The 23006-nt window shown below is 41.1% G+C and overlaps 6 gene segments (V, D, J or C); all 6 read left to right on the top strand.

The window, feature by feature from the left end:
• Nucleotides 1-13979: 13979 nt before the first annotated feature.
• LOC117152890 lies at nt 13980-14493 on the top strand. The segment is given in 2 exon segments: nt 13980-14044; nt 14165-14493. Coding segments are annotated over 2 exon segments (375 nt in total).
• Nucleotides 14494-14705: 212 nt separating this feature from the next.
• LOC117152889 lies at nt 14706-15170 on the top strand. The segment is given in 2 exon segments: nt 14706-14772; nt 14857-15170. Coding segments are annotated over 2 exon segments (363 nt in total).
• A 2118-nt stretch (nt 15171-17288) lies between these two features.
• On the top strand, nt 17289-17722 carry LOC117152896. The segment is given in 2 exon segments: nt 17289-17342; nt 17427-17722. Coding segments are annotated over 2 exon segments (345 nt in total).
• Nucleotides 17723-18710: 988 nt separating this feature from the next.
• Nucleotides 18711-19189, top strand: LOC117152888. The segment is given in 2 exon segments: nt 18711-18756; nt 18858-19189. Coding segments are annotated over 2 exon segments (378 nt in total).
• A 642-nt stretch (nt 19190-19831) lies between these two features.
• LOC117152899 lies at nt 19832-20271 on the top strand. The segment is given in 2 exon segments: nt 19832-19891; nt 19980-20271. Coding segments are annotated over 2 exon segments (291 nt in total).
• Nucleotides 20272-22215: 1944 nt separating this feature from the next.
• On the top strand, nt 22216-22912 carry LOC113157609. The segment is given in 3 exon segments: nt 22216-22286; nt 22378-22674; nt 22893-22912. Coding segments are annotated over 3 exon segments (360 nt in total).
• The last annotated feature ends 94 nt before the right edge of the window (nt 22913-23006 follow it).

The raw sequence follows: 23006 nt of genomic DNA, 5'->3' as shown, positions 1-23006 counted from the left end.
AGACACCCACAGTGACACAAACCATCAATAGAGCTGAACAAAAACCCCTCAGTGTCTGGACAGTTGTAACATGAATTCACCAGAGGAGGAGCTCTCAGACCATGAATGATTCAATGAGTGACTGTTTTTCCACTTTCAACTCATGTTAATTAATCAAACTGTTAATGCAGAGAAATCAAACATTGGCACCACAAGCCACAACAATGCAAGAAAGCCCAGTTCTGCTGTAGCAGCATGTGTGTTTTCTGTATCTTGAGGGGGAGACACAGAGTTTGTTGGTCTTGTTGTTGCTGTGTTATTTCACCCGTATCACCCATCAAAGATATTTTGATGTGATATATTATGTTGATGCGATATATTATATATACATTATGTAAACATAATATATTATGTATATTATGTTTAGTGATATAAAACTATATGTGTGTTTTCTAAAATAAGTTATATGATTAAAAAGTCCATCCCACAGCTTTTTGCATGAATTATTTAAAGACTTAATCACTATTGCATTGATCTCCAGAGACAACAGCAGAAACCTGTTGTATCTACAGATAAATAATCTGAAGATTGAAGACTCTGCTGTTTATTATTGAGCATGAGGGTCACAGTGACTGAGGTAACCTAAGTAGCTGCACAAAAACCTACAATATTCATCATTACTGTACTGATAGACCACCATTACTGCTCAGAACTTCTGTCTCTATTTTGAGTTCAAGGATATTTCAGTATGTACTCATTTAGAAACAAATTGCACTTAACGTGTAGACTGATACAATACTGGAACTAAACATGGATTCTGATGTAAAGATGAAAATTCAAACTTATGAGATGAAAAAGTCTGAATGATAAAATAAAATATGTCAAAATTAGGTCTTAAATTAGGTTTAAACCACAATAAAGATTCTGAAATTAGAATAATTGATGTAAACCATGATGATAGAATTAAACTAAGATACATTAATCAAAATTAAAAAAACAATCAGCATCAGCGTTATGAAAACACATTTATTAAGGTAATCATATCTGTATTAATGAGTGAATGAGTAGTTTGTAGATAAGAGATTTGAGATTATTGTTCAAAGTACCTGGGATTGTTGGGTTTTCTCTATAATTTTTTGTATAAATATTTTCTGTAAGGTCTTAAACCTTACACTGTAAAGTGCCTTGAGATAACTTCTGTTGTAAATTGGCGCTATACAAATAAAACTGAATTGAATTGAATTGAAAGTCTGAAGAGTTCTTGTCAGAAATTCAATCTCGACTTTTTATTCGGATTTTCATTTATTTGAAAAGAAATTAGCTTATTTACTATGAATATGTAAACTATTTTCCCTGTAAGTTCGTTCATAAAGATTAGAGGTGCCGCTGTGTGAGTGAGAGGACAGAAGAGCAGACATCAGTTCAGCTTCAACATCAACATGTTCTCTGTAGCTCTGATACTGCTGCTGACAGCTGGATCCTGTGAGGAACTTTCAGTGAAATTACAATAATAAATATATTAGAAACAGTAAAAAGTCAGATGAATGAAATAATGTTGATTTCTGTTTCCACAGGTGTGTACAGTATTGATCTCATCCAGCCAGACTCACTGGTTGTGCAGCCTGGACAGTCTTTGACCATCACCTGTCAGGTCTCTGGTTATTCTCTGACTGATAGCAGCTATGCAACAGGTTGGATCAGACAGCGTGAAGGAAAAGCACTGGAGTGGATTTTGCTTCGACGGGTAAATGGAGACTTACACCAAAATGATGCTCTGAAGAAAGAAGTTACTTTACAACACATATTCTGCCACTAATTCTGTGAAATTAACAGGACTGAATATGCAGCCAGAGGACACAGCTGTTTTTTACTGTGTACGTGCAGTAGCCAGTGCAAAAAACAGATAAACCTACGACTCACTCATGAGGACACATGTTGTGCTGAGTACATCGCCCACATTGACACATTTTAATGTGATTTAACTATTCTTTAGCTTGTGTGGTATTAATTGATACTATATCCTCAAGATTATATCAGTGATGACTAGTTTAATTAAGTAGACAAGTTTAATTAAGCAATATAGCGACTCTAAATGAACGGAATCTGCAGCCTGAAGACTCTGCTGTGTACTACTTTGCAAGAGACCAACACAGTCGCACAAACCATCAGTAGAGCTGAACAAAAACCGCTCAGTGTCTGCACAGTTGTAACATGAATCCACCTGAGGAGGAGCCCTCAGACCATGAATGATTTAATGATTGACTGATTGTTTTAAAGGTGCTTTTTGTTTTCTTTGATTAACTCACTGAGCTGTTTTACTACCATTATGCAAATAACTTCCATCGTACGTTGCCTCATAATGAAGTGAAGTGTCTGTGTCAGAGTGAGGACAGAGGAGCTCACATCAGTTTTAGTCTCAGTCATGTTCTCTGTAGCTCTGATACTGCTGCTGGCAACTGGATCCTTTGAGGAACTTTCAGTGGATTCACACTAATAAATACATTAGAAACACAGAATACTATGATTGAAATAACGTTGATTTCTGTTTCCACAGGTGTGTACAGTATTGATCTCATCCAGCCAGACTCACTGGTTGTGCAGCCTGGACAGTCTTTAGCCATCACCTGTCAGGTCTCTGGTTATTCTCTGAGTGATAGCAGCTATGCAACAGGTTGGATCAGACAGCGTGAAGGAAAAGCAATGGAGTGGATTTTGAGTCGATGGGGAAATGGAGAGTTATACCAAAATAATGCTCTGAAGAACAAGTTCCTTTACAACACATACGCTGCCACAAGTTCTGTGAAATTAACAGGACAGAATCTGCAGCCGGAGGACACAGCTGTTTATTACTGTGTACGTCAGTGGTGGAGCCACAGTGATACAAACCACTGACAGACCCGTACAAAAACCAGTGAACCATGACACTTAATATCAACACATTTTATAAGGAACACTTGTATGTGAAATAAAAATCGCCCTAATGTGATTTAAATCATTTTTACTCCTATAAGATCTGATTGTTTCTATTGGTCGTTGCCTAGGACAACATCCTCCACGATTTTATCCCCTCCAGGATTGACTATGGTCTAAGAACTTGGAAATATACGGTTTATTACAACCCCACACTAATTAAGATTGGATTGTGTTCAAGAAGATCAAGAAGCAGTTTACAGATTACTTTTGTGTTTGCTTTGACAGGTGTTAATGTCCGACTCTGACACAATCTGAATTAGCCGTTGAAAGGCCTGGAGAATGCCAAACATTGACCTGTATAGTCTCTGGCTTCAGTTCAAGGCCGTTTAACCATTTCCAGAAACAGCACCAGAAAACATCTGTTTCAAGCTTGTTAGATTAATATTCAATAAAAGCTAATAGATAAAAATGATGGCTGCAGTTACAAAAATGTGTGCTGATCAGTTTGATGTATGATTTGACTCTCAATCAACCAGAACTAACAACATACTATACAGTATATATTCAAATGTAAAACAGGTGACATCAAGTTTGGAGGGGGATTAATACATGTACACACAATATTTAAAAATTCTTATTGTTGCTGTTGTTGTTAAAATATTTTATAAATAATGTTCAACAACATATCTATTGGCTTCAGTTATGTTATCATCCATCTATCATCTGTTTGAGTCTATGCAAATTCAACAAATTTCCCTGTTGTTCAGCTATAAAAACCTCAGATTGTTCTGTCAGTTGACAGCAACAGTTTGACCATAAACCATGTTCTCTGTAGCTCTGCTGCTGCTGTTGGCAGCTGGATCCTGTGAGTCTCTCTGGATTTGTCATAAGTAGCAGTTGTTCTTCGGCTGTATAACTTGACAAATTTATCACAAAACATTTTATTCTCTTCACAGGTGTGAAGTGTGAACAGCTGACACAGCCAGCCTCTGTGACTGTGCAGCCAGGTCAACGTCTGACCATCAGCTGTCAGGTCTCTTATTCTCTTAGCAGCTTTCCAACAGATTGGATCAGACACCCTGCAGGAAAAGGACTTGAGTGGATAAGTAGAGGCACAAGCATCAAAGATTCACTAAAGAACAAGTTCAGTGTCAACTTAGACTCTTCCAGAAACACAGTGACTCTAAATGGACAGAATATGCAGCCTGAAGACTCTGCTGTGTATTACTGTGCAAGAGAGTCACAGTAACACAAACCATCAGTAGAGCTGAACAAAAACCCCTGAGTGTCTGAACAGTTGTAACATGAATCCACCAGAGGAGGAGCCCTCAGACCACGAATGATTTCAGACAGTGCTATAAATATCGAGTAATGAAAAAGTCATATGTAATGAACAGAATAATCATACTAACATTTAATAATGCAATAAAGGCATCTTCCCAAGAATGTTTTTTTTTAATCACTGTTAGTGTTTACACTAATTCATAGGAACATTTGATATTCTGTGTCCTTTTCAAAGAAGAAATGTAAGCAATGATCTCTCATCTAATCTCATTTGGACCTATTCAAGTACAATTCTATATTCTTATTGCCTGTAAATTATTATTAAGATGACAACATTTAATGCCACTTTTGTATTGGAAAACATAGAAGTGAATATATTGGATTAGGTAAATAGCTCCTGTGATCTATTTCTGTTAACTCTACAAACACTACAAACAAATTTTATCTGTACGAGGTGGAGTCCGTATAAAACATGTTTGTCTTTGACTTTTGTGTTGACAACAAAATTGTGAATGAGTTAAGGAAACATGGGTTATTAAGAGCAGGATTTGTTGTTGATGTTAAATATTTTGTGACATGGATGTGATGGTTTGAGGTTTGTGCCACAATTTCTCTTATAGATTGGGACAAATTTATCTAAAGAGAGACAATGAAAGTAACATTAATCCCAAGTTTATACTGAACAAATATTACTTCCTAAATACTGATGAAGGACACATGGACAAAACGTAACACCAAACTATAACTGAGATCCAAATTAAGTCTCTTTTTAAATTTCCTATATTGTGAGGAGGAGTCAATGCAAAACTCAGACATCTTCCACCTCTACTTATCTGCACAGAGGATGATAGAGAACAGTGGACACACAGTTTAACATGATGGACTGTAGGACAGGACTGTTGCTGCTGCTGTTAACTCGCTGTTGGGCAGGTACAAAGTTTCACTGATCTTAACTGGACATATTTTCATTACCAACATGTTGCATGACAAGCATTTGTTTTTTACTTTAACAGGTGCTGATGCTCAGACTCTGACAGAATCTGAACCAGTGGTTAAAAGACCTGGAGAATCCCACACACTGACCTGTACAACATCTGGATTCACATTCATCAGCTATGAGATGGTCTGGGTCAGACAGGCACCTGGAAAAGGACTGGAGTGGATCGCTTTTATTAGCACAGCCAGTACACCTATCCATTACTCCCAGTCAGTCCAGGGTAGATTCACCATCTCCAGAGACGACTCCAGCAGTAAACTCTACCTACAGATGAACAGTCTGAAGACTGAGGACACAGCAGTGTATTACTGTGCCAGAGAGACACAGTGAGAGACAATAACAGGAGAGTCATACAAAAAATACTTCCTGTATTTACCACCATTTGGGAACAATCAGCTGTGCCAGTATCACTTGCCAAGTATGTAAAAAAATAAAGAAAATGTTTTAAATTTGTCAAAATTATTTTTAAAAATGGTTCTCAAACAATTCGAAATTGCCCAATTTTAAGTTGACAGAGTATCTGTTATATAAGATGTTCCCTATTTACATCAATCTTTTAGATAGATGGCTGATCAATGATGGAATTAAAATACACTTGAAATACATTGTATAGTATCTACATATAAAGAAAAGGTAACTATGGCTTTGCACATACTAGAATAATTTGCTAATGTGATGTGTAACATGTGAACACCTGACAGAAGCAGACTCTAACTGCACAGCTGGGTTAACCAAACCAGGACAATGACTGCCTGCCAGGGTTAGGGTTAGCAGCTACTACACAACTTGGCTCAGACATTCATTTTGAGTTTCATACAACAATTATCCACTAAAGAACAAGTTCAGCATTGACTTAGATTCTTCCAGCACACAAAACGTGCCTAGCATACATGAGAAGCCCAATGCTGTGTTTACTGAAAGATACATGGCTGGGATCTTAAAGCAAGGAATTAGGGACTGCAATTAAAACATGTCGCACAAGCCTTACCAACTGAATGTAAAATCCAATCTGCTTCCTGAGAGGAGGAGACAATGCAAAATGTAGATGTTGTTCACCTCTACTTATGTGTCTACAAGAGGATGATAGAGAACAGTGGACACACAGTTTAGTACGATGGACTGCAGGACAGGACTGCTGCTGTTAACTATCTGCTGGGCAGGTGGAGATTATGTTGATCTTGTTGTGTCACAAATTTAAATTGTGCTTCTGAATTAATTTGACTGTTTTGTTTTCATCTTCACAGGAGCTGATGGTCAGACTCTGACACAATCTGAACCGGCCGTTAAAAATCCTGGAGAATCCCACAGACTGACCTGTACAGCGTCTGGATTCAACTTTGGTGGCTACAGCATGCACTGGGTCAGACAGGCTCCTGGAAAAGGACTGGAGTGGGTCGCTTATATCAGACATGATAGTGCTAACATTTACTACTCTCAGTCAGTCAAAGGCCGTTTTACCATCTCCAGAGACAACAACAGAAACCAGGTGTATCTGCAGATGAGCAGTTTGAAGACTGAAGATTCTGCTGTTTATTATTGTGCCCGAGACTCACAGTGAGTGAAACTGACCGAGCAACTGTACAAAATCCTACAGTAAATCTTAGCAGACTGAGAGGCACCAAGACTGAAGTGATTGTTTGTTGTCTCTCTTTACCTGTTTTTGACGGACACCCTCTCACTCTTATGTAATTTATAAAATATTTCCATTATGATCAGTAACAATAATCACTATTAGGAAAACGCCATCTTCAGTATGCAAACAACCCAGAGCATGAACCATAGTTTTAATCAGACATGACACATAATGATATATAATATAACAAAAGATAATGATTGATATATGTGATGTCAATAGAAATAAAATGTTTTATATATGGACACAGATTTTGGGTTTATTAGCGACCTTCTTTCTGCAAATACACGTCTCACAAAAGTCTCAAAAGAAGTAACTAGACATATAGAGACAGCAAGAATATCATGTGTCACGTGTGGTTACATCATGACAAGTTATGGTAACTAGAGAAGAAAAGCTCTGGAGTGGATAAACAAAGAAAAAACTTTAAGGTCTGCTAGCTCTTTTCAAAACTCTTTTCATTAACATTATAGTGTTCTATTCTTGTAAGCAGCTACTGGATACAACTCATACCTTTAGAGCCTAATCTCAGTCTGACTCGGGACTCTGAAGTTGAACTTGCAGTTTGTCAGTTCTGCAAAATTTACATCCTCTATGCACCCCAACCGCCTCATTTCAAAGCATGTATATTACATCACAACTCAATCTTAATATGATTACATTAGTTGTGTTTAGTTGTATAGGAACATATTTTTAGTACATAGGGTTGTGGATTTATACCTTAAGTGATTGTTAATTGTAAAGATATAAGTAGTTGTTTTAATTCTGTAAGCGTAAACTAAAACATGGCTAAATCAGAGGGTATTTCCAGGCCTGTTTTTATTTGCAGATATTATAAAACTGAGCAGGCTTTTCTAGTGACTCCACTTTATGCTTTGAACAAATGCAAAATCACTAATCTACTTTGTTAGTCAGTTATAAAAGCTCCACATCCGACTGTCAGTGGAGTTCACAACACATCAGTTTGACCATAAACCATGTTCTCTGTAACTTTGCTGCTGCTGTTGGCAGCTGGATCCTGTGAGTCTCTCTGGATTTGTCTGCTGTTCATTGTATGCAGAGAAACTTAATTTGTTGACTGAAATTGTTTTCTTCTTTTACAGGTGTGAAGTGTGAACAGCTGACACAGCCAGCCTCTGTGACTGTGCAGCCAGGTCAAAGTCTGACCATCACCTGTCAGGTCTCTTATTCTGTGAGCAGCTATCGCACACACTGGATCAGACAGCCTGCAGGGAAAGGACTTGAGTGGACTTGTGGAAAATATACTGGAGATTCATCCATATACATCAAAGATTCATTAAAGAACATGTTCAGTATTGATTTAGACTCTTCACGCAACACAGTGACTCTAAATGGACAGAATCTGCAGCCTGAAGACTCTGCTGTGTATTACTGTGCAAGACAAAACCACAACAAATCAAACCATCAGTGAAGCTGAACAAAAACCCCTCAGTGTCTGAACAGTTGTAACATGAATCCACCAGAGGAGGAGCCCTCAGACCATGAATGAATTAAAGACAGACAGGCAGTTGTGTAAATATCAAGCAATGAAAAAGTCATATGTATGGAACTGTCATTGTGTGGAATAATTATACTAACATTCAATAATGCAATAAAGGCATCTTCCTGAGAATGTTTTTTTCTCACTGCTAATGTTTAGACTAATTTGTGGGAACATTTGATATTCTGTGTCCTTCTTTCAAAAAAGAAATCAAAGCATTGATACATAAACAGTAAGTCTATTTTCACTTTGACCTATTCACATACAATTTAATATTGTATTGCCTGTAAATTACATTAATTACATGTATGTTTTTTTTAATTGCTGTGTAGAAGAGCAAGATATCTGTTACGATTCCTCCCTCTGCCCCTGTCTGTTATGTTTGGTTCTGTGTCTCACCCTCCTGCCACACCATATATGGACTTCCTCCACTTTCCGCCCTCCACTCACTGCTGGACTAATTGACTCATTCGATGCACCTGTTACTCCCTCCATTTTAAAAGCACCCCTCAGTCCTCAGTTCGGGGCTGGTTTGTCACTTCCACTCACACATTGCCTTCACTTCTGCTTATTCATTCATGCTGCACACTACTCCTCCACATCTCTGGTCGGTCTGTTTGTTTGTTCGTTTGTCCGTAAGGCACCTGTCTGTTTTTTGTTTGTTAGTTTGAATTGTTTGGCCTGCCTTTTGCAGTGTATTTTTTGTTGTTACTTTGTCCTGTTAGTTTTGTACGTTTGTTTCCGTCCATCCTGCCTCCTGCAGTGATTTTAGTTTGTTACTTTGTTCATCTGCTTTGTCCGTTAGTTTGGTCCACATTAGTGTGTAGTTTCAGTTGTTACTTTGCATGTTGGGTTATGGTTTTGTTTGTATGTTGTTAAAGCGTTTTTGGGTCTCTTTAATTTGATACTTTGTTGGTTTGTGTAGTTTCCTGTGTCCCCTGCCCTTCTTTTGTTAATAAATGTATCTTTTTGTTCTTACTCGTTCGTCCCGTTAGTCCGTTCGTAACAGAACAAACCAGCCAGTTTGCGACCATGGAACTACCTCGTTCCACCACTGGTCGCTCCATTTTTCTTCCCTGCTCCCATTTTGTTTGTGGTAGTGATAGTTCGGATGAGGATTACCTGGACTGTTACGGTACTGCTCTCACCTCACCTGACCCTCTGACCCCCGTTGCTTTGAGCCCAGAGGAGGCTCGCTCCATATATGAGGAGCTTAAGGCCCAGTCAGCCCCGGCGTTGGATCTCCGCCGCAGTTGTTCGTTCAGCCAGCCTCCTGTAATTAGCGACACCCAGTATTCGCTATACGAGGGAACCCGCTTGGCTGTGTGGACGGGGTTCCACAGCAAGCGCCGACGTCCACGTCGGAGGCGGAAGGCTCCCCGGGTTCCAGGGTCACCTGCAGCTAATGCTGCTTCTGTTGGTCTTGCAGCTAATGCTGCTTTTGTTGGTCCTGCAGCTACCCATGCTGCTTTTGTTGGTCCTGCAGCTACCCATGCTGCTTTTGTTGGTCCTGCAGCTACCCATGCTGCTTTTGTTGGTCCTGCAGCTACCCATGCTGCTTTTGTTGGTTCTGCAGCTGATGCTGCTTTAGTTGGTTCTGCAGCTAATGCTGCTTTAGTTAGTCGTGCAGCCGAAGCTGTTCTTGTTAGTCCCGCAGCCCCTGCTGCTTTTGTTAGTCCCGCAGCCCCTGCTGCTTTTGTTAGTCCCGCAGCCCCTGCTGCTTTTGTTAGTCCCGCAGCCCCTGCTGCTTTTGTTAGTCCCGCAGCCCCTGCTGCTTTTGTTAGTCCCGCAGCCCCTGCTGCTTTAGTTGGTTCTGCAGCTACTGCTGCTCTTGTTGGTCCCGCAGCCCCCGATGCTGCTTTAGTTGGTTCTGCAGCTACTGCTGCTCTTAGTCCCGCAGCTCCCGCTGCTCTTGTTAGTCCAGCAGCCGATGCCGTTTTTGTTAGTCCAGCAGCCGATGCCGTTTTTGTTAGTCCAGCAGCCGATGCCGTTTTTGTTAGTCCAGCAGCCGATGCCGTTTTTGTTAGTCCAGCAGCCGATGCCGCTTTTGTTAGTCCCGCAGCTCCCGCTGCTTTTGTTGGTCCTGCAGCCCAGGCTGCTTTGGTCTCGGCTCCTGTTCCTGTCACGGATCCGGCTCCTGTTCCTGTCACGGATCCGGCTCCTGTTCCTGTCACGGATCCGGCTCCTGTTCCTGTCACGGATCCGGCTCCTGTTCCTGTCACGGATCTGGCTTCTGTTCCTGGGCCTTCAGCTGTCGCCGCAGTTGCAGCCACCTTTATTGCTGCAGTCACCGCTGCTCTGGTGTCAGCTGCTGCTCCGGTCCCTGCAGCCGCCGGGTTCCCAGGCGGGTCGACGCACAGGTCGTCGTCGCCGTCTCTTCAGTCTCCGGACGGGTCGACGCAGAGGTCGCCGTCGTCGCCGTCTCTTCAGTCTTCGGACGGGTCGACGCAGAGGCCGTCGCCGCCGTCCCTTAACTTTGAACTTTGTTTGTCACCCCAGGAGATGTGGTGGGATGACAATGAGGACACCACCACCCTGCTCCTGTCTCCTTGGGGGGCCCCTGAGAACTGTGCTCCTGTCCTGGCCCCTCAGCTCCAGCTGGCTCAAAGTTTGTCGCCGCCGGGCAGTCCGCCCGGGGCTCCCCAGCCTTGTTCGTCGCCGCCGGGCAGTCCGCCTGGGAGTCCTCAGCCGTCTTGCTGCTCCCCGGCTCTCTGCTCGCCATCCGGCAGTCCGCCTAGGGGTCTCCTGCCTCGTGGGTCGTGTGCTGGCCCCCGGCCTGGGGGTCCTCGGCCTGCTTTCCGGCTGGCTTTCCGGTCCCCGGTTCTCCAGCCGGCTCAAGGGTCTCGGGCTCTGTCTTCTGGTTCGCCGCCTCCCGGCCGTCCGCCCGAGGCTCTGTCTTCTGGTTCGTCGCCTCCCGGCCGTCCGCCCGAGGCTCTGTCTTCTGGTTCGTCGCCTCCCGGCCGTCCGCCCGAGGCTCTATCTTCTGGTTTGTCGTCTCTGCCTTCTGGTTCGTCGCCTCCCGGCCGTCCGCCCGAGGCTCTGTCTTCTGGTTCGTCGCCTCTGCCTTCTGGTTCGTCGCCTCTCCAGTCCTGTTCGCCGCCTCCCGGCCGTCCGCCCGAGGCCCGGCTTTCTGGTTCGTCGTCTCTTCAGTCCTGTTCGCCGCCTCCTGGCCGTCCGCCGGAGGCACTCCTGGTCCGTTTGCCGCCTCCTGGCCGTCCGCCGGAGGCACTCCTGGTCCGTTTGCCGCCTCCTGGCCGTCCGCCGGAGGCACTCCTGGTCCGTCTGCCGCCTCCTGGCCGTCCGCCGGAGGCACTCCTGGTCCGTCTGCCGCCTCCTGGCCGTCCGCCGGAGGCACTCCTGGTCCGTCTGCCGCCTCCTGGCCGTCCGCCGGAGGCACTCCTGGTCCGTCTGCCGCCTCCTGGCCGTCCGCCGGAGGCACTCCTGGTCCGTCTGCCGCCTCCTGGCCGTCCGCCGGAGGCACTCCTGGTCCGTCTGCCGCCTCCTGGCCGTCCGCCGGAGGCACTCCTGGTCCGTCTGCCGCCTCCTGGCCGTCCGCCGGAGGCACTCCTGGTCTGCTGCGCCCGGTCCCTCCTCCGGGCCTCCCTCCGCCCGCCCGGTCTGGTGTTTCGGGCCCTCCTCCGGGCCTCCCTCCCCCCGCCCGTCCTAGTTTGTTTGGGGCTGTCTGGGATCCGCCCCTTGCCGGGGGGGTTCTGTTACGATTCCTCCCTCTGCCCCTGTCTGTTATGTTTGGTTCTGTGTCTCACCCTCCTGCCACACCATATATGGACTTCCTCCACTTTCCGCCCTCCACTCACTGCTGGACTAATTGACTCATTCGATGCACCTGTTACTCCCTCCATTTTAAAAGCACCCCTCAGTCCTCAGTTCGGGGCTGGTTTGTCACTTCCACTCACACATTGCCTTCACTTCTGCTTATTCATTCATGCTGCACACTACTCCTCCACATCTCTGGTCGGTCTGTTTGTTTGTTCGTTTGTCCGTAAGGCACCTGTCTGTTTTTTGTTTGTTAGTTTGAATTGTTTGGCCTGCCTTTTGCAGTGTATTTTTTGTTGTTACTTTGTCCTGTTAGTTTTGTACGTTTGTTTCCGTCCATCCTGCCTCCTGCAGTGATTTTAGTTTGTTACTTTGTACATCTGCTTTGTCCGTTAGTTTGGTCCACATTAGTGTGTAGTTTCAGTTGTTACTTTGTATGTTGGGTTATGGTTTTGTTTGTATGTTGTTACAGCGTTTTTGGGTCTCTTTAATTTGATACTTTGTTGGTTTGTGTAGTTTCCTGTGTCCCCTGCCCTTCTTTTGTTAATAAATGTATCTTTTTGTTCTTACTCGTTCGTCCCGTTAGTCCGTTCGTAACAGATATCTAATCACAACATTTAATGTCACTTTTTGTAAATATACAAACAGTGAATATTTTGGATTAGGTAAATAGCTTCTGTGATCTATTTCTGTTAACTCTGACAAACACAATTTTATCTGTCTGAGGTTGAGTCATTGTAAAACGTGCTTGTCTTTGACAACAAAATTATGAATGAGTTAAGGAAACAGAGAAGAAAAGCTCTGGAATGGATGTGGTGGATAAACACAGAAAACACTGCTCTGCTAGCTCTTTTAAAAACTTTATCTCTTTTTCTCAATATGTACTCAGCACCAATATATAAATAAATAAATTACTACTGAAATATTCAACAAATAGTTACCGTATTTTCCTCACTATAAGGCGCACCTAAAGGTTTCAATTTTCTCAAAAGCCGACAGTGCGCCTTATAATCCGGTGCGCCTTATATATGGATCAATATTGAGTCAGTCACGCAGTAGAACACGGGAATACACCAGCAGCCAGAGAATTTTCTTTATGTAACCGAAAGAAACAGAAAGAAACTAAATTAACAAATAATACACATTGTTACACATTTGGTAAGTTACACTTGCACATGCTAGCTTGACTTGAATGAAGCTAATTACAATAACACGCACAAGTAATTTATCACACGTAACAGGTAACAACTAACATACTTCTAATGACAATAAACATGTTAATACTTACAAAGACAAATGCTTTCCAAGGCACAAACGTAATAATGCGGTGCGCCTTATAGTGCGGAAAATATGGTAAATATGAAATTTACAATTGGTAATTTTGTTTAAATCATTTATAAAAGAAAACATCAATAAATAAAATGATAACAACAAACTTTTAAAAGCAATACTACGATATTGACATATCTATATTATCTATATGAGAATCAGGAAAATATAGCTTTCATGTTCTGGAAAAAAATTTGAAAATCTCTCATGAAACGTGTGAAAATAACATTTTATTTGTGAAGGCAGGTTGACAACTAACCATCGTGAGCCAGGTCTGTTTGTAGCCTCATGCTACTACTGTGACAGACACCCTCAAGGTAAACCATTTGTTTGTTTCTTTTCTTTCTTCCTTTAATTTTTTTTAGAAAGCCTGTGTGGGTTGTGTCATTTTCATTTTGTGCTTAACATACTTAAAAAAAGACAACATATGATTTTTATTATATCTATTTTTAAAAATAATATTACATCTGACCACTCCCTCCCCATAATAGCCAAATGCAAATTCTTTATCTGTTCACTGTACTTCTGTCCTGCTGACTGTTCTTATACTTTGTGTGGCGCATCAGAGGTCACATCTGCAGCCTCAGAATGATGAACACACTCACTCTTCTGCTGGTTGTTTTCTCTCTGCCCTGTGAGTTCTCCGGCTTTTTTTAGTTTACCTTACATCAGATAACATCAACTGATGGTCATTCAGTGATGGCTGAAAACTTCCCAGATGACTGTAACACATTCTTTTATTTCTTGTCATCAGGTTGTACAGGTCAGAGTATGGAGTCCATTCCTTCTACTTCAGTGGTGAAAAAGCCTGGAGAGACTCTGAGTCTCTCCTGCAGGGGATCTGGATTCCCATTTAACTGCTGTGGAATGAGCTGGATAAGACAACCTGCAGGAAAAGCACTGTTATGGATAGGGAGAGGCTTCTCAGACGCCAGCAGTAACACTTATGCCAGCAGTGTGAGAGGACGTATAGAAATCAGTAGAGATGACAGCAACAGCATGGTTCACCTGAGACTGTCCAACCTGAAGCCAGAGGACTCTGCTGTGTATTACTGTGCTAAACACACACAGTGTTTAATGTAAGCTGGGAGGCTTTACAAAAACCTCTTTTTCCACCTACAACCTGCAGGTGGCAGTAGGAGATCTAAAATATGATGATAAAAGCACCACTGTGAACAATCCAATCCCCTGGGAACAATGAGAGAGGAGGAGTCATCCTGTGAGGAGGAGTCAATGCAAAACTCTCACATCTTCCACCTCTATTTATCTGACTGCAGAGACAATGACAGAGAACAGTGAACACACAGTTTAACATGATGGACTATAGTACAGGACTGCTGCTGTTAACTCTTTGTTGGGCAGGTACAAAGTTTCACTGATCTTAATTGGACATATTTTCATGACCAACATGTTGCATGACATGAATTTGTCTTTTTGTTTTAACAGGTGTTGATGCTCAGATTCTGACAGAATCTGAACCAGTGGTAAAAAGACCTGGAGAATCCCACAGATTGACCTGTACAGCGTCTGGATTCACATTCAGCAGCTATGAGATGAACTGGGTCAGACAGGCTCCTGGAAAAGGACTGGAGTGGGTTGCATACATTAGCAGTGGTGGTGGCAGCACCTACTACTCTCAGTCAGTCAAAGGCCGTTTTACCATCTCCAGAGACAACAGCAGAAACCAGCTGTATCTGCAGATGAACAGTTTGAAAACTGAAGATTCTGCAGTTTATTACTGTGCTCGAGAGTCACAGTGATTAAAACCGGCTGAGCAGCTGTACAAAATCCTACAGTAGTTCTTAGTAGACTGAGAGGCACCAAGATTGAAGTGATATATTGTTTTATTTCTGTACCTGTTTTTGATGGACACCCTCTCACTGATACGTACATTTATAAAACCTTTCCATGAAGAAATGTGATTATTTAACAATATTCATTAAACACAACATCACTAGGGTATAAATAAAGGAAATACAACATCCTCAGTATGCAAACAACCCAGAGCATGAACCATAGTTCTAATCACACATTATATATAATGATAGATATATAATATGATGATATACATAATATAAATAGTAGCCTCCAAAGAAAGGTGTGTGGAGTGACTCGAGTGACACACTATACTTTCTTCTGCATTACAGAAATTGATCTGCCCCAGATTAAAAAAAATAAATATTTAATAAAATATTGAATAGATACCTGACACTTAGATCCTGGACTAATCTACTGTACAGTTTAACATTTCTGCTTGGAATCATTAAAATGTCCTGCTTTTTGATTCGTTTTCTTATCCTAACTGGGCTGAAAGATTCTGCAGCCTCAGGATGATGAACACACTCACTCTTCTGCTGGTTGTTCTCTCTCTGCCCTGTGAGTTCTCCGGCTTTTATTAGTTCACCTTATATTAAATAACAGCAGTCAGTGACCTGAAAAACCTCCCAGATGACTCTAACACATTCTTTTATTATTCCTCTTCTTTCTCGTCGTCAGGTTGTACAGGTCAGAGTATGGAGTCCATTCCTTCCACTTCAGTGGTGAAAAAGCCTGGAGAGACTCTGAGTCTCTCCTGCAGAGGATCTGGTTTCACATTTAGCTGCTGTGTTATGTCTTGGATAAGACAACCTGCAGGAAAAAGAGTAGAATGGATAGGGAGCGGCTTCTCAGATGCCAGCAGAAACACTTATGCCAGCAGTGTGGGAGGACGTGTAGAAATCAGTAGAGATGACAGTAGCAGCATGGTTCATCTGAGACTGTCCAACCTGAAGCCAGAGGACTCTGCTGTGTATTACTGTGCTAAACACACACAGTGTTTAATGTAAGCTGGAAAGATTTACAAAAACCTCATTTTACACCTACAACCTGCAGGTGGCAGTAAGAGATCTAAAATATGATGGTGAAAGCACCACTGTGAACAATCCAACCCCCTGGGAACAATGAGAGAGGAAACCCCTTAAAGCACCTGCGATACATTTGTTTTATCAAAAAACAGTTGAGTTGTCAACTGATAATATTGTTTTTTTTTTCTGTCAAATTTTTATTTCAGAGCTGCAATAAGAAGAAATTAATTGCATTATAAATATTACATCTAATAGTTACATTAAAATTGATTTACCACTGTATTTATAATAAGGAGTTATAAACTACACAACAGATAGATACAATTCAGACATGTTACATTTCAGAGTGTAATATAGACAATGATTGATTGATTTTAATATATATGAATTCCATTATTAATGAATCATGTAAATTTCAAATCAAAACAGTAAATTAGTAACAATATTCTTTAAACTACCTTAATTTTATTACATTTTGAAATAAAATTGTTGCCAGTTTTTCAGCAAATGTTTCACATCAGACTGTCACAAACATTCAGTTTCACCGAAATCATATTAATCATTAAAAAAAAGGTTTTTAACAGCTGACACAGCCAGCCTCTGGGACTGTGCAGCCAGGTCAACGTCTGACCATCAGCTGTCAGGTCTCTTCTTTTGTGGGCTACTGGATCCGACAGCCTGCAGGGAAAGAAATGGAGTTTCTGTAGCCGCACGTGCTGGCTGTGACACATATTGTGACATATTGAAATTACCTGCATGTGCAGAAGCAGAGGATAAATACTTACTTAAAGGGAGAGGTAGTACATAGAAATATTAAAGAATGGAAAATATTAAATTAACATGTTACAAAAAATATACTAAAATGTTCAAGAACATATGTCACATGTAAGGTAGAAAATCTATTCACCAAACTTTAAATGACATCAAATTCAAAGCCAGTTCTATCCTGTGAGGAGGAGTCAATGCAAAACTCATATCTTCTACCTCTATTTATCTGACTGCAGAGACAATGACAGAGAACAGTGAACACACAGTTTAACATGATGGACTATAGGACAGGACTGATGCTGTTAACTCTTTGTTGGGCAGGTACAAAGTTTTACTGAGCTTAACTGGACATATTTTCATTACCAACATGTTGCATGACAAGCATTTGTCTTTTTGCTTTAACAGGTGTTGATGCTCAGACTCTGACAGAATCTGAACCAGTGGTTAAAAGACCTGGAGAATCCCACACACTGACCTGCACATATTCAGGGTTTGGTGGTGGTATTGATTTTGCTTGGATCAGACAGGCTCCTGGAAAAGGACTGGAGTGGGTTGCTAACATCTACAGAAGTGGTGGCACCTACTACTCTCCTTCAGTCAAAGGCCGTTTTACCATCTCCAGAGACAACAGCAGAAACCAGCTGTATCTGCAGATCAACAGTTTGAAGACTGAAGATTCTGCTGTTTATTACTGTGCTTAAGAGTCACAGTGACTAAAACCGGCCGAGCAGCTGTACAAAATCCTACAGTAGTTCTTAGTAGACTGAGAGGCACCAAGATTGAAGTGATATATTGTTTTATTTCTGTACCTGTTTTTCATGGACATCGTCTTACTCTTATGTACATTTATAAAAACCTTTCCATAAAGAAATATAATTATTTAACAGTATTCATTAAACACAACAATCACTAGTGTATGAATAAAGGAAATACAACATCAGTAACAGCATCAGTATGCAAACAACCCAAAGCATGAACCATAGTTTTAATCACACATTTCATATAATGATAGATATATAATATGATGATATGCATAATGATTATATAAATGTGATTTGAGTGACTATACTTTCTTTCCTGTTATGGAAATCAATTTGCCCCAGATAAAAAAAAAAGAATTACTACTTAGCAATAAATATTTAATAAAATATTTAATAGGCTGACACTTAGATCCTGGACTGAACTACTGTACAGTTTAACATTTCTGCTTGGAATCATTAAAACGTTTTGCTTCTTGATGTCTTTTCTTATCTTAACTGGGCTGAAAGATGCTGCAGTACTTTTGGCGTCGTTGGATTAGAAACAAATCCACTGGAGCCTCATGCTACTATTATTACTGTGCCAGACACCCACAAGATAAACCGGCATGAACAGCTGTTACATAAATTCACCAGAGGAGGCGCCCTAAGACCACAAATTGTTAATCATAATTATTATTTTTTCTTCTTAGAAAGCCTGTGTTGGTTATGTTATTTTAATTTCATGGTTAAAATGTTAAAAGAGATAAAACATGGTTGTTGCTATATCTGTTCATAAATGTGATTTTATATCTGAAATTGATGGAGAAGTGCCACTCCCTCCCTATAATAGCGAAATGCAAATTTTTTATCTGTTCACTGTGTACTTCTGTCCTGCTGACTGTTCTTATACTTTGTGTGGAGCATCAGAGGTCACATCTGCAGCCTCAGAATGATGAACACACTCATTCTTCTGCTGGTTGTTCTCTCTCTGCCCTGTGAGTTCTCCTGCTTTTATTAGTTTACCTTATATTAAATAACAGCAGACCTGAAGACCTCCTAGATGACTGTAACACATTCTTTTATTTCTTGTCATCAGGTTGTACAGGTCAGAGTATGGAGTCCATTCCTTCTACTTCAGTGGTGAAAAAGCCTGGAGAGACTCTGAGTCTCTCCTGCAGGGGATCTGGATTCACATTTAACTGCTGTATTATGTCTTGGATAAGACAACCTGCAGGAAAAGGAGTAGAATGGATAGGGAGCGGCTTCTCAGATGCCAGCAGAAACACTTATGCCAGCAGTGTGGGAGGACGTGTAGAAATCAGTAGAGACGACAGTAACAGTATGGTTCATCTGAGACTGTCCAACCTGAAGCCAGAGGACTCTGCTGTGTATTACTGTGCAAGGATAGCAGAGGACCACAATGGTTAAAGTGCACAGAGAGGCTTTACAAAAACCTTCTCTTCCACCTACAACCTACAGGTGGCAGTGATGGTAAAAGCACCAGAGGGTGAAGACATGAGAACAAGTCCCACAGAGTGACAATTATCTCAGATAATTTCAGGTCTATCTAATCTTAGAGCTTTTATACTGCACAATATATTTGTAAAAATGTGGACTTTTACTTGCACTAAGGGCTTTTATGTATAAATAGTTTAAAGCAATAAAAAAAAACGTTTTTTCTTACAATTTCTTGTTCTTGTGTTTTATTACTTTTATTATTACTTTCGTCTTTTGTTGTGTTGAATGATGTAAACTAATTAAACATGTTGTTTTTTTGTGTCTTAAAATATTGTTAATTCAAAAATTGCTTTCTGCTATATTAAAATGTAAACTATTGTCTTTATAACAGAAGGTAACAAACTTAAATAACAGATTTGTCATCATATTGCACAAATTATACTTTGACACTCAAGACTGGGTCAGGCAGCACAGCTAATGAAATAATGCCTTTACTAAACCATACATGAGATCATAGTCAAATCCAGCTGTGAGGAGGAGTTAATGCAAAACTCAGATGTTGTACACCTCTACTTAACTTTCTGCAGAGATGACGACAGAGAACAGTGGACACACAGTTTAACATGATGGACTGTAGGACAGTACTGCTCCTCTCAACTCTCTGCTGGACAGGTGAAGAGTTTAATTGATCTTAATTGGGTTTATTTTTATTTTTGCCACCAACTTAATCATGACATGTATTTGTTTTTTGGTTTCACAGGTGTTTATGGTCAGACTCTGACAGAATCTGAACCAGTGGATAAAAGACCTGGAGAATCCCACACACTGACCTGTACAACATCTGGATTCACATTCAGCAGCTATGCTATGGCCTGGGTCAGACAGGCTCCTGGAAAAGGACTGGAGTGGATTGCTTATATTGGCACATCAAGTTCACCTATCCGTTACTCCCAGTCAGTCCAGGGTCGATTCACCATCTCCAGAGACGATTCCAGCAGTTAACTCTATCTACAGATGAGCAGTCTGAAGACTGAGGACACAGCAGTGTATTACTGTGCCAGAAGAGACACAATGAGAGACAGTAACAGGAGAGACATTCAAAAACTACTTCTGCTCTTGGGAACAATCTGTTATGTCTTAGTGTGCTGCTCTGCTAGTTTTCGTAAGAATTTTTTTTGACATTATATATATATAATTCATGTCAATAATATTTAAATTTTAAATTTAATTAAATTTTTTTTTACAAATGTATTTATTTTTCAGGATTTTTCTTGTGAATGAACATTTAAACATTTAAAAAGTCAGAACATATGGAATAAACATATGTGTCCCATATCTGAATTAATAACACTATTATACTATTTATTAATAAAATAATTAATAATCATTATTATGCCTGATTTTAACAGCTCTATCATGGCTTTATAAAGTCCAATGTGGTTTTCTCCTTCCTAAAGGAGTAGAGTTTATTCAAAAAATGAGGAAATGCAAATGTCTACCACAATTTCTTTACTTACAAGTTTTGGGGTGAGGTCAAACTGGACCAGCCTCCCTCTGAGGTGAAAAGAACCGGCAAGACAGTGATGATATCATGTGTCACGTCTGGTTATAACTTAATGAGCTACGCTATGAACTGAAGACAGACAGAAACAGAAACCAAGAAAAGGTGAAAAGAAGACATCAATAAATACTAAAACTAATGCTCACTTTTAAATGCAAAACCCAGACAATGACATTTCTCAATATAACAGAAAATGACAGCTTTACATGTGCAGGAAACGTGTGAAAATGTGAACAACTGAAAGGCAGTTAAATTGATTAAAAGATATCCAGAAGACAAACCACCAGTTTAGTGTCTGTATAGTTGTTACATGAATTCACCATAGGAGGAGCCCTAAGACCACAAGTTATTTTAATTATTTGTTTTTTCTGTTAGAAAAAATAAATATTGTTGTTGTTGTTAAATACCTTATTTTTAAATGTATAATAACCTGAAGCTATTTCTGTCCTGCTGACTGGTCTTATACAATGACTGGAGCATCAGAGGTTATATCTGCAGACTCAGGATGATAAACACACTCACTCTTCTGCTGGTTGTTCAGGGGATCTGGTTTTACATTTAGCTGCTGTGATATGTGTCGGATAAGACAAGCTGCAGGAAAAGGAGTAGAAAGGACAGAAACACTCTCTATGGCCTCATCAAACTCACTCCAGAATCTCTCCTTCTCTTCTAACTCACAGCCAACCTGTGGCGCATACCCACTGACTACATTCACCATCACCCCTTCAATTTCGAGCTTTAGGCTCATCACCCTCTCTGAGACTCTTTTCACCTCTATGACATTGTTCACAAACTCCCCCTTCAGGATCACTCCTACCCTGTTTCTCTTCCTATCCACACCATGGTAGAACAGTTTGTATCCTCCTCCAATACTACGGGCCTTGCTGCCCTTCCACCTTGTCTCCTGCACACACAGTACATCTACCTTCCTTCTCTCCATCATGTCAGCCAGCTCTCTGCCTTTCCCTGTCATCGTGCCAACGTTAAGAGTCCCTATTCTCAAACCTATGCTCCTGCCTTTTCCCTTCTCTCTCTGACCACGAACCCTTCTGCCTCCCCTCTTTCTTCGACCAACAGTAGTCAAATTTCCACCGGCACCCTGTAGGTTAACAGCATCGGCGGCGGTCGTTGTTAACCCGGGCCTCGACCAATCCGGTATGAAAGTCTTGTGAATGATTCGCATGGTTATTTAGGCAATTTTTACGCTGAATGCCCTTCCTGACGCAACCCTCTCTATTTATCCGGGCTTGGGACCGGCACAGAAGTCACTGGCTTGCAACCCCTGTGGCTAGATTATTTAATATAAATATAATATATATTAATATATAATAATATTTATAATTCATTAAAAACAATTCCTTTTATGCAAAGTGACTTCCTCCCAATCTGCTATAAAGACTTGATGTGATGTTGGTTAGAGCAGAAGAAAAGAAGCTCCCATCAGATCACCTTCAATACCAACCATGTTCTCTGTAGCTCTGCTGCTGCTGCTGGCTGCTGGATCCTGTGAGTGTCACTGAGACAGAGACACTGACAGTATGATCACAGTACACTGAGTGTTCACTGTTATTACACTGATCCATGTTTTCTTCTACAGGTGTGAAGTGTGAACAGCTGACACAGCCAGCCTCTGTGACTGTGCAGCCAGGTCAACGTCTGACCATCACCTGTCAGGTCTCTTATTCTGTGAGTGGCTACTGGACAGGTTGGATCAGACAGCCTGCAGGGAAAGGACTGGAGTGGATTGGTAGTGCACATGTTGGATATGGAACATACTACAAAGATTCACTGAAGAACAAGATCACTATCAATTTAGACTCTTCCAGCAAAACAGTGACTCTAAATGGACAGAATATGCAGCCTGAAGACTCTGCTGTGTATTACTGTGCAAAAGAGCCACACACAGTAAAACAAACCATCAGTAGAGATGAACAAAAACCCCTCAGTGTCTGAACTGCGATAACATGAAGCCACAAGAGGAGGAGCCCAAACGCAAAGGGAGAGAGAGTCCGTGGAAGTATTAAATAATGAAGTCATATACTGATATTTTATTAAATTAACCTCACTGTGGGAAAGATTCACAGTATTTCAGCTTCATCATGTTCTCTGTAGCTCTGACACAGCTCCTGTGAGGATCAGATGCTCAACATTATTAGGTTATTAATTTACTATTTTGCATAATCTAATCTTGTGTGTCCCATTTCACATGGATTAGTTCAATAGATG

The sequence above is a fragment of the Anabas testudineus genome, chromosome 8 (genome assembly GCF_900324465.2).
Source record: "Anabas testudineus chromosome 8, fAnaTes1.2, whole genome shotgun sequence".
Taxonomy (NCBI): Eukaryota; Metazoa; Chordata; class Actinopteri; order Anabantiformes; family Anabantidae; genus Anabas; species Anabas testudineus.
The sequence above is the reverse complement of the archived record's forward strand: the minus strand, read 5'-3'. Positions and strand labels throughout refer to the sequence as shown.